We start from the raw sequence: 13,023 nt of genomic DNA, 5'->3' as shown, positions 1-13,023 counted from the left end.
CTTTTATAATATCAAAAATTAAATTGGAAAAAGTTGATGTTTCCATAAGCATACATGCAAAATGGTCAATGGCAACAGTACTTATCTGTAAACAATACACACACAAATATGTTATGTACATATACACAGACGCACACATTGATTCCTACGGGCTTGAGAGTTCGGTCAAACATGCTTCGTACGACAAACGTCCGTACGTACGGCACACGTTGGTGGGTAACTGCCACATTACCCACGAACGTACGTAGAAAAACATGTCAGCTGACACGACCTATCTTATGAGTGTGCAATGTAAACGAAAACTCACCGACGTGCAACGCCCGTACGTACATAGCCCGGAACGTAGAAATCAAAACAATTTTGATTTTTTCCGTAAGAACGTGTCAGCTGATCGCTCTCTCACTAGACAGAGTTGCCTAGTAAACTTTTGTGCGCTAATTTTTGACCGTTTGCAATTTTATGCAAAAAAGCCTAATTAAAGTTTGAAAAATTATGGAAATAATTCGAAATAATTATGTAAAAGTGCTGATTATAAATATTTAATCTATTTATACTTATTTAATATGTATTCCGGCCTTTTACAATATCAAAAATTAAATTGGAAAAAGTTGATGTTTCCATAAGCATACATGCAAAATGGTCAATGGCAACAGTGCTTATCTGTAAACAATACACACACAAATATGTTATGTACATGTACACAGACGCACACATTGATTCCTACGGGCTTGAGAGTTCGGTCAAACGTGCTTCGTACGACAAACGTCCTTACGTACGGCACACGTCGGTGGGTAACTGCCGCATTATGCGGTAGTTACTCACGAACGTACATACCAAAAACGTGTCAGCTGACACGACCTATCTTATGAGTGTGCAATACAAACGAAAACTCACCGACGTGCAACGCCCGTACGTACGTAGCCCGGAACGTAGAAATCAAAACAATTTTTATTTGTTCCGTAAGAACGTGTCAGCTGATCGCTCTCTCACTAGACAGAGTTGCCTAGTAAACTTTTGTACGCTAATTTTTGACCGTTTGCAATTTTATGCAAAAACTCCTAATTAAAGTTTGAAAAATTGTGAAACTAATTCGAAATAATTATGTAAAAGTGCTGATTATAAATATTTTATCTATTTATACTTATTTAATATGTATTCCGGCCCTTTACAATATCAAAAATTAAATTGGAAAAAGTTGATGTTTCCATAAGCATACATGCAAAATTGTCAATGGCAACAGTGCTTATCTGTAAACAATACACACACAAATATGTTATGTACATGTACACAGACGCACACATTGATTCCTTCGGGCTTGAGAGTTCGGTCAAACGTACTTCGTACGACAAACGTCCTTACGTACGGCACACGTCGGTGGGTAACTGACGCATTTAATCAAAGATGACTTAAAGGCGGTGACACAATGACATTTTTCATATAGATGAGTTTAACATAAGCTTATGCATTCCAATAACATCGCCACAATCAACCAAGATGTTGCGTTTGTAAATATGAAGGAACTTCAGAATTGGCAATTGAAGTTCATTACGCCTTACCCATTCACATACAAAATTTCGCGAAGCACTGTTGTAAACATTCTCCCTATACAACGAAAATACTTGCTAACATATTTTTCGTCGTATTCATTTCTTATATTGCAGTTTTTACTTGCGAAAAATTTTATAAAATTTACCAACGAGTGGGAATAATAATTTCATTTGCAAAGTGTGCCAACACCCTTAGCCAAAGCAAATGTCAAATTCTTATGATTTGCTTGGAACAAAATTGACCTAATTCCATTTTTGGGAAGCGACAGTGAGGGGCGTCCATTTTCTTGTGTCTATAAAAACTAATATAGAAGTAAATAACAGATAATAAAAGCAAAAATAATTCTTTTGGGCGTTTTTAAAACATAATTAAAATTTTTTTCTAAATTGTTCGCTACTGTTTGCTGTAATGTATATTGCACAGTGTACAAGTACAAGTGTGTTGACTTATCTGTCAAGCATTCTGACAGGCACTCGCTGGATTCGGAATGACAGCGAATTCAAAATGGATACCATTACCGAATGCCCCGAATGATTGAAAAATTGAAAAAGTCGAGACGATTGGTAGTCAAAAATGTTGTCGTTGAGACCAAAAATGCGACTCTAGACCTGAGATTTCCATCAGGTGAGCGAGGCTGTTTGTAGTTTTGACGTTTATCGCTTAGTGCACACACTTGTATAGGTACACTATGGTATATTGGTGGCTGCCGCTTTCAAAGTAATCAAGAAGCCAATTGCCATCTTCCAGTGAGTTTTACAGCTCCGGCTCACGCTCAGTTTTCACGGGAATGCTCTGGATCATTGAGAGACTTGAGAAGCAGATGTCGTGAAATTTTCGCAATGTGATGGGCAGATGTCGCCGCTGTTTTTCATTTAACTCATACGGCCAAAGGCTAAGCAGCGACATTTATTTTGAAAAATTAGGTTTATTAGCATTGCCAAACTAAAAAGATGTAATTAACAAATTATCTGGCTCACAAATTGAACCAGACTTCTATCTGGATTTATCTGGCTCAAATCGTTGTTGTTGCATTTACATGTAAAATTATTTATCTGGCTCAGGATTTTGCAACCGGATGATGTCTAAAGCTGGAGTCATTGGTGCCGTATGGCGTATCGCTGTATCCGTATCCCTAACGTAATCAGCTGTTTATCGTTACGACGGTAAACCAAAACCCTATTGGTTGGCTACGATACGGTTACGACCTTAGCGGCACCAATAATCGATTGCATTGATTCTCTTAAGGTTGGTCGAATCAGCTGTTATAAGGTTACCGATACGGTTACCGATAAAGCACCAATGTCTCCAGCTTAATGCTTGGCTACGGTTGTCGTCAAGCCTTGCTTTATTGTAGTTGTGGTCTGTAGACACCGCGTCGAATGTGATCAGCCCTATTCAGTGGCCGGCCAGTTCAACCTAAAGCTGGAGACATTGGTGCTTTATCGGTAACCGTATCGGTAACCTTTTAACAGCTGATTCGACCAAACTTATGAGAATCAATGCAATCGATTATTGGTGCCGCTAAGGTCGTAACCGTATCGTAGCCACCCAATTGGGTTTAAGCCGGAGTCATTGGTGTCGTATGTCGTATCGCTGTAGTCGTATCCCTAACGTAATCAGCTGTTTATCGTTACGACGGTAACCAAAACCCAATTGGTTGGCTACGATACGGTTACGACCTTAGCGGCACCAATAATCGATTGCATTGATTCTCATAAGGTTGATCGAATCAGCTGTTAAAAGGTTACCGATACGGTTGCCGATAAAGCACCAATGTCTCCAGCTTAACTTTATGGCCGATACACGTTCCGTGTTCATATAGTTGGGTTCATTGTGAATGATGACTAAGTGGATTATCTTATCTGTCAACTGCCTGACAGGCTGTTCAATATGGCTAATTTTCAGCGTTTTGACAGGCTGTTCAATATGGCGGCGCCTATCTTCAGCGGGTGATAGAAAGAGATACAGAATGAGACAGCGCTAGTCATTTACAAATCAGGTGATCCAATCACTTTGGAATTTTGACGTTTATGCAGAAGATATCACACTTAGTCATCATTCACAATGGTTGCGTTCAACGCACACACAGAAGATTGCGTATTCACGAGTTCAAAATTGCTTCGTTATGCGTATCATCTACGTCGCACTTGACTGCTTGAGCGAATCAAAGAAAGAGAGAAAAGAAAACAAGAGCTAAAGGAAAATGACGTAAAAATTGCCCATAAAAAACAGCTGATGTTTTGTTTACATGCGCAATGCGAAATCTTGTGTGTGCGATTTGTGCGTTCAACGCAATCTTCAGTAGCATCGACACAATCTCACAAGATGTTGCGTTTGTAAATATGAAGAAACTTCAGACTTGGAAATTGAAGTTTATTTCGCCTTGCCCATTCGTGGAGCACTGTTATGAATATTCTCTCTAGAGGAGAAAAAACGATATTTTGTGTCGTTCTTGTTAAATAGCACCCTTAGCTAAAGCAAATGTCAAATTCCTCTTCTTATGCTTTCCTTGCGAGTTGGCTACTTTTTCATGTAAGATCTTTTGACGCCCTTCCGATTATTTTACACAAAAGTTGGTTGTTGTTTGCAATTATCACATGCCCTTTTGCACCAGTAAATTGTCAGGAATTGATAGCACAATCATAGATGAATGGATTTGCAATGATGCCACTCCAAACAAAAATCAATAGATCTGAATATGGGGATTTTTGACATACATTTCGGCAATTATAGTTTCAATCATTTAATAAAATAATAATCATAAAATATTCATTTCTTTAAACTTATTTTACAATAATACGACTAGTTAGAGCTAAATATAAACAAATCTAAGTAAAATTTACATTTTGATTAAATTAATGTAGTCAAATATTGTAATGCATTTAACTCACACTGAAAACCGAATATTCTTTTGAAATTTGAGTAAATCGGACCTAGGATACAATAGTTCACATCATTTAATGGATATCCTACATGTCTGACGTTCCAGGTTTTGCGATCAAAATGGACTGGTTGCATCGGGACTTCATATTTACAAAACTTGTTTTTAGTGATAACTTTTGAATGGAAAATAATATTTACCCTCTGCCTTCGAACTAATAATATTTACACTAAAACAAGTATTTTTGTCTTTTTCCCATAATTTTTTAACGCATTTCTACAGTTGTGGGTCAAACTAAAGTTTAACGAAAATTTTGGCCCGTTTTTCGTTTTAGCTGGCACATTTTTTGTTCTGGCACCCGCTTCAGCTGGCGCGAGGGATTTATCTGTGATTGTTGCCAGCACAAATTTGAGATAAATCCCTCGTGAGAGATCAAAAAATGAGAGAGTTTCGTATCAAGTCATCTTTAGCACAGTTGCGGCTGTTTTTCGTCGTCGTGATGACGTTCTCCAGCACTAGTTTCGCGCTCAAGTTTCTCTGCAACAACTAGTGATGGCCGATACAGAGATTTTGAAGTATGTGAAAATAGTGATGGATATTTTAGAATCACGGTTATTTTTTATAGCTATAGCGATCGCTTCAATTTATTTTTAATAAGCGAATGGTCAATTTGTATACTTGGATATAAAAAAGGAATGTTAAAGTTTGTTTACCGGAGTATATTGAATGTTATACATTAATTTAGTTAAGTATACAGAATATATGAACAAAATATGCAATAAAAAGAAAAAAAAAATGTATATTTTACTGTAAACTGATTTAATGTGAAATTCTAATTTTCTGAGATATTATGATACAATATTATTAACTGGCTGACGACATTTTGTTCAGTCTCGTATTACACTCAACGAGATGAAACTGGCGGAAATAGATGTCTATGCATCTTTGTTTTATAAATTTTGCTAGTGGAAAAAAATCTTTTGTTTCACAGTTAACCAATCTAAAGTCTTCAATATGTCAGCGGTTCGTGTATCTCTAGGTTTCTGAAGAATAAATCTCATGCATCTATTTTGAAGCTTTTGAAGCTTGTCTAATTCTTTATCCGATATTATGAATAGAATGGACGGGCAGTACATGAACTGATTTATATAAAATTATTTTTTACTTTTTAGAATGAACTTAGTTGTCCTCTGTATGACTCCTATTTTATTAGCAACTTTTTCAATTGTATAATTTATATGATCTTCAAATTTGAGTTTATTATCAATTATTATTCCTAAGTATTTTATACTGTTAACCTTTTTTATGATTTCGTCACTTATTTTTAGCTCGGCTGTATCATCCTCATTGATATTACTCCTCGTTATTATCATATATTTAGTTTTATTAATATTTAAAAAAAAAAAAAATAAATGTAAGGCGCGATAACCTCCGAAGAGATCTAAGGCCGAGCTTCTCTTCCAATTTGCGTCGTGCTCCTCTTGATTTTTCCCTACAAATTGGCCGGACGGGACCTACATGTTTTATGCCGACTCCGAACGGCATCTGCAAGGCAGATGAGTTTTCACTGAGAGCTTTTCATGGCAGAAATACAATCGGAGCGCTTGCCAGACACTGCCGAGGGGCGACCCCGCTTAGAAAAATTTCTTCTAATTGAAAAATGTTATTTCTAAAATTTTGATGTTGCTTTGCCCGGGAGTTGAACCCAGGGCATACGGTGTGATAGGCGGAGCACGCTACCATCATTACCACACAACCATTTATACAAGTTATTTAGTTCATGTTGCACTTTGGCAATTGCAATATTAATATTATTTTCACTGATCATATTTAATGTGTCATCCGCAAAAAAGTCTAATTTCACAATCTTCGATAGCATTGACTATATCATTTATGTATATAAGAAATAGGATAGGTGCCAATACTGTGCTTTGAGGTACCCCTATGGCTATCTCTAATTCATCAGACGTCACAGCATTTATAACTGTTTTCTGTTTTCTCTGCTTCAAATAGTTGCGGAACCATTTAAGTTCAGTATCAGTTATGCCAATCCGCTGCATTTTTTCTATTAATATCTCTCTATCTACCGTTTCAAAAACTCTTTTGAGGCCAAGGAAAACTGAAACCACTACTTTTTGTTGTTTAGCTCTTCTTTCCAATCAGATATCACCAAGTTCAGCGCGGTCTCACAGGAATGTTTTTTCCTAACCCCTGATTATTAATTAATTCAACTTTTACATCAATTGATAAGTTTACAGTAAAGTTGAAGTTAAATGATCTGAGGATGCTTATTAATATATCAGTTTTATATTTGTCCCAAGCTATGATTTTCTTGGTCAGTCTCATCTTGTATACTTTGGACATTTTAATATTAAATATGATAGTTTCATGATCAGATTTTTTGTATTCCTGCAAATTATCATAGTCAATTTCATCCGACTTTGAAAATAATAAATCAATTTTCGATTCACTTGTGTTTGTGATTCGCGTATTAAATTCTATTTTTTGACTCATACCCATCACAGCAAATATCTCATTTAATTTAGTACTATATGTTGATATGAATTTCATGTTAATATTAAAATCGCCGATTACTATATTATGGTTACTTTTTTCATATTTATCAATTAGAATTTCATTTAGGTATTCTACAAAAGCTGCATTACTAGTGCTTGGAGTGTGGTACAGAACTCCAATCTGCCAAGTTTTATCAACCTTTTTCAGTTTTATTACAATGCACCATATGTTTTCATTTATGTTATCATTATACATTAAGTTAACATCAATTGTAGTATGTACATAAACTAACACACCTCCTGTGTGCCTGCTATGGGAATCACATCTTAATATTTTATAGGTTGCTATTTCTAATTTATTGTCTAGAATATCTTTGGTTGTACATGTTTCAGAGCACAGGATGATGCTTGGTCTATGAACTTCCGCCAACACTTCCAACTCTGATTTGTTAGCTACTAGGCTATTAATGTTTAGATGCATTTAAAGTCATTGTTGATATCCTTTGTGAATCTTTTTTGGTACCTTGATACTCTACGTTGCATATCATTAGCATGGTCCAGGTGAGCCAGTGGTCTGATTGTTAGTTGCTAATACCCTAGCCTTTGTTTTTTTACATTTAAGTGCTTTAAGTAGACAGGGCAATGTCTGCTATTGTACGGGTGATTGGCATCAAGCCCTAGATTTAATTTCTCATTAGCTTTAATACAACTTATGCACATGTTTTTAGGTTGTTCCTTGCACTCCGTTGTTTTATGTTTACCCAAGCATTTGCTACAAACATGTTCATTTTTGTATTCACTAGGTTTGTGGTTGTATCCTTTACATTTAAAACACATTGTTATATCAACACGATCGTATACATTGCACCTTTCCCATTCTATATTCAGTTGATCTAATTTTAACGCTTCAGTAAATATTTCCACATCTACCTTAACTATTGCATTATCATAATTTTTGTGACTAACTTTAACATTATATTGCTTAATAGTTTTTACTTCACCCTGTTCAAAGCATTTATTTTGTTTTCGTATACATTCAGTTAATTCATCACCATTCTTTTCAAATTGCATATCTGTTATAAATAGTCTTGGTTTATATTCACGAGGTATCTGTATCTCATATTCATTACTAATTCCGAAATACTCCGTATGAATTTATTCTGAAATTTTTATTTGGCTGCATGATATTTTTATAGTAAAGTGAATTAATTTTTAATGAAAAATGCAGAGGAAAAAATATGACAAATTCTTCAAACTATTATAAAAATATTTTTTGACAGAAAATTAGCCACCCACGCCAGTGCCCTAGAAATTAGCCGGAGAATTCAGCCATATGATATGACAAAACTTGAATTGCATTCTCCCAAAAAATTTAAATTTTGAGTTAGTCTGTTTACAATAAGACGAGTGATATAGATTTCTATAATTCTTTTATTTTTCCATCAAAAGCACAAATTTTATAAAAGTGCTAACGGCTACTGCCAAGAAGTATTTACTTAGGAATTACACAGGCAACCAATCTTATACCAAGTCTAAAGACCCATGTCTATTTGGCGTCATTTGCAATTAAAAAGAAAAAAATTCAGTCATTTAATCTCTTTTATACACTTTATGAAATACTTATATGAACGGGGACTTTTACAATTATCACCGGGCTTTGCATGCGTTTCATTTATGGTCTTATAAAATTGCCACATTTCACTGATTTTTTTACTATAATTTGCTATCATCTTTCTTACTTAATTGGCGCTTAACCGTCTAACCGGTTATGGCCGTCCAACAAGGCGCGCCAGTCGCTCCTTCGCTCCGCCAACCGGCGCCAATTGGTCACACCAAGGGAGTTTAAATCGTTTTCCACCTGGTCCTTCCAACGGATTGGGGGCCGCCCTCTACCTCTGCTTCCATAGGCGGGTTCCGATAGAAACACTTTCTTGGCCGGAGCATCATCTTTCATTCGCATAACATGGCCTAGCCAGCGCAGCCGCTGCGTTTTAATTCGCTGGACTATGTGGATGCCCGCGTATAGCTCGTACAGCTCATCATTAAATCTTCATCGGTACTCGCCATCGCCAACGCGTAGAGGTCCGTAAATCTTTCGAAGAACTTTTCTCTTGAACACTCCCAAAGCCGCTTCATCTGCTGTTGTCATGGTCCATGCTTCTGCCCCATATAGCAGGATGGCTACGATAACTGACTTGTAGAGTATGATTTTCGTTCGCCGAGAGAGGACCTCACTTTTCAATTGCCTACCAAAGTAGCATTTATTGGTAATAATGATTCTTCGCTGGCTTTCAGTGCTCTTATCCTTCACTACGTATTAAAACTGATTTTTAATAAATTAATACAACCAAAATTTTCGCAGCCAACCAGATCAAAACATCGTTTATAAAAATATCAATTCAAAATAACGTCGCCTGAAAGAGCAAACTAGCAACTAGTAACCGAGTAACGAGCAACTAGTAAACACAACCAAGTGAAGAAATATCGCTTCATGAAGAAATATCGATATTGGCGAAATGCTGCCAAAATGCCAATCATTGATATATTTGGATAGCTAGTAGTGACGAACGATATTTCACTATCGGTGATTGCATCGCCGCTATCACTTTTATTATTAGTAGCCGTGTTTTTTTTTACACGCGTATACGTTTCGTTTGCGTGTGAAAAAAAACGCCTATCTTCGCTTAGATAATGCTTAGGAGACCCATCTAGCGGCTGTGGTTAAACAACTAGCTACAGCGACAGGGTGTACCGAAAAGCGGAGACACAACCCTCTGATTGACATAGTGTGTATAACATATAGCCGAATCAGTTGCGATGAATTGTGGACACTCACCATTTTAAGATTTTATACATAGAATTAGTGTAGAGGAGAAACATAGACACATATTTCAGTTACATCTGTGTATAATGCGTATTGAAATTTAGTAGTACTAATTTTATATGTAGCAATTTCAGTGGTGTATTTAATGTTTGTTGCTTAGCAGTCCATATATAGTTTAAGCGTAAACTTATATAGATGAGAAAAAACAAAAAAAGGCTAGTATTTCATGCTGAAGGAAAATCGCCAATCGCTGATATTTGGATTGCAATATCTATCACTATAGATATTTTTCATTCGCGGTAATGCAATCACCAATAGTGAAATATCGTTCCATCACTAGCAGCAACTGACAGCTGTCAAATATTACTAAAATTTTGGGTACAACACGTGAGAAAATCAAAAGCGTGGAAATTTAACTTTTTACAAAATCTTGGTATTTTTACCTAAATTAAGTGACATATTTTCTTACAAATATGGTTGGTATTTAATAAATTGTGTGTTTGAAAAAAATTACTGTAATAATGGATACCTTTCTACTTATAGTCACACCTTTACGTACTGTACGAGCATGCTGCGGGCTACTCGCTCTTCTCGGTTAAGGAGTTCGAGGAAATATCGATGTTTCTACCGCAGGTGGAGTCATCCGTAACTGATATTTCCAAATTTAATTCCATTGTAAAATTAGTTGGATTCTCACCGTTTAAAACAGCCATTGCAGCGCTAGAAAATATTAACGCCATCTCTGAAGGTATTGCTCCACAAGATCTATTGGTATTTTTGGATGACTTCTTTGCCAAAGTAAAGAAAAAGAAATGTACTTTGGGCATAGCTGATGCTAAATTGGGCGCTGCCATCACTGAATCGATTGGTGTGCAATGTAGTCATTTTGGTGCAGTACCAGAGATTATACGTGGTATACGTTTTCATTTTCATAGACTGGTTAAAGGTAATCATTTTTTTCTCACCAAGTTAGTAGCATCACATTAAAAATAATTACACTTGTTTCAAAGGTTTCACTGACAAATCGGCCGGTATTGCACAACTTGGTTTGGGCCACAGCTACTCACGCGCCAAAGTGAAATTCAATGTACATCGTTCAGACAATATGATCATACAGTCTATTGCTTTACTGGATCAATTGGATAAGGACGTTAATACATTTTCAATGCGCATACGTGAATGGTATTCATATCATTTTCCAGAGTTGGTAAAAATTGTACCAGACAATTACTTGTTTGCCAAAACAGCAAAGTATATCAAGGATCGTAAAAGTCTTACACAAGACAAACTAGAGGAATTGGAAGAGATAGTTATGGACTCTGCAAAAGCACAAGCCATTATAGATGCTGCAAAAATGTCAATGGGCATGGATATATCAATAATTGATTTAATGAATATTGAAATGTTTGCCGAGCGTGTAGTGCGTCTATCTGAATATCGTAAGAAAATGGCTACATATTTGCATAACAAAATGGAAGCAGTTGCGCCAAATTTACAATCGTTAATTGGTGATCAAGTTGGAGCGCGTCTGATTTCACATGCTGGCAGTTTGACTAATTTGGCGAAATATCCAGCATCGACAGTTCAAATTTTGGGGGCAGAAAAAGCACTTTTCCGTGCTCTGAAAACCCGTTCCAATACACCTAAATATGGTTTGCTCTATCATTCTTCATTCATTGGGCGTGCAGGCTTAAAGAATAAAGGACGTATATCGCGCTTTTTGGCCAATAAATGTTCCATTGCCTCACGTATCGATTGTTTCTTGGAAAAGCCCACAAGCCTGTTTGGTGAAAGCTTAAAGAAACAAGTAGAGGATCGTTTGAAATTTTATGAATCGGGTGAAATTCCCCGTAAGAATATCGAAGTTATGAAGGAAGCAATGGAAGCTGCAGAAAAGGAAGTAAAAAATAATGCATCGGAAGCGCAAACTTTGAAAAAGAAGAAGAATAAGAAAAAGAAGCGCAAGGCTGAAGATATGGAAAATGGTACAGTTGTAAAAGTTGATACTACCAATGGCAATGCTAATGAACAAGAAGCAAATGGCACTATTATAGAAGACACTAGCGTTGTAAAAACTGAAGGCGAGCCCAAGAAGAAGAAGAAGAAGAAGAAGAATAAGGATCTTGAGGCTTAAGTGTTTCCAAAACATTAGCTTAGGAAAACGGCATTGAAGGTATTGCATATTTGTATACACATACACATGTAAAGTACATTCATATGTTAAATTTTTTTTATTTTATTTTTAATGTTAAGATTGATTAAAATTACAACGAGTTAAGACACAATTTTGTGCTAATGTATCTATATAACTTATCCATATACACCTCGTTTTGGATGGATAAATGAATAGAGATAATAATAAAGATAACTTAATCAAACAATAAGAAAGTTCGACGTGGTCAAATCAAGTTGTATGACAGCATATCACCCATACTTCTTCTAGTAACAGTGCTTTAATGCATCTATGCTATTACCCCATTTTACAAAGGTATAGCCCAGGCGTAGTTTTTCCGATAAAACAACAGCAAATCGCAATATATGAAATTGGAGCTGAGATGTGGCATTTTTGTCAAAAGTTTGCTCAGTTTTCATACTGTGGCGAATAATAGCAGTTCTATACATCACAATGCTGCTACTAAATAAATGCACAACTACAATAAAGCAAGCAGCCACACATTTGTACATGTAAATAACCAGTAGCTTCAAGCGAAGAGATTATTCACATACTCATATGTAGTCAGCAAATAAGAGCGAACAAGAAAGAGAAAAAATCATACTCACATATACATACGCATATAGCTGGAAGAAAAACATAAACTACAGATATACATGTATATAGCTAAATAACCAAGTATGAGAAACAACTGTTCCAGAAGGCATGTTCGTAAAAAGTCTAGACCTTAGGAGAAATAGGTGAAAGAGGCTAATGCTGGCTGGCAACGGCACAAAAATGCTGCTGGTAACCATAGCAACGGCAAAAGGTGGAGTATACTCAAGGGACCTTGACCTCCAGCTCTCATTCAGACTACCCGACCACTGCAGTGTATTCCGGGCAGATGTTGCAGCCATAATGGAAGCCGCAGCTAGGATAGAGACATACAGTGTCGGCAATGAAATTTTTATCTTCAGCGACAGCCAAGCTGCCATAAAATCTCTTGGCTCACACTGGTTCAATTCTGAACTAGCACTGAACTGTCGCTGATCTCTTAAGACATGGCTCAACAGAACCGTGTACACCTCACATGAATCCCTGG

At 36.3% G+C, this 13,023-nt stretch overlaps 1 protein-coding gene across 1 annotated transcript; it reads left to right on the top strand.

The window, feature by feature from the left end:
• Positions 1-10,089: 10,089 nt before the first annotated feature.
• Nop56 (Nop56 ribonucleoprotein) lies at positions 10,090-12,157 on the top strand. The gene is made up of 3 exons (XM_067761931.1): positions 10,090-10,245; positions 10,313-10,715; positions 10,780-12,157. Exons 1-3 carry the CDS (start codon positions 10,243-10,245, stop codon positions 11,901-11,903), a joined length of 1,530 nt encoding a protein of 509 aa, XP_067618032.1. The 5' UTR covers positions 10,090-10,242; the 3' UTR covers positions 11,904-12,157.
• The last annotated feature ends 866 nt before the right edge of the window (positions 12,158-13,023 follow it).

The sequence above is a fragment of the Eurosta solidaginis genome, chromosome 1 (assembly GCF_040869045.1).
Source record: "Eurosta solidaginis isolate ZX-2024a chromosome 1, ASM4086904v1, whole genome shotgun sequence".
NCBI classification, from domain to species: domain Eukaryota; kingdom Metazoa; phylum Arthropoda; class Insecta; order Diptera; family Tephritidae; genus Eurosta; species Eurosta solidaginis.
This window is presented reverse-complemented; position numbering and strand designations above follow the sequence as displayed.

Excerpts from the sequence above, each read along its gene's own strand:
- Nop56 (XM_067761931.1), top strand. Across the intron at positions 10,716-10,779 it reads TTTTCATAGACTGGTTAAAG|GTTTCACTGACAAATCGGCC; the intron begins GTAATCATTTTT and ends CTTGTTTCAAAG.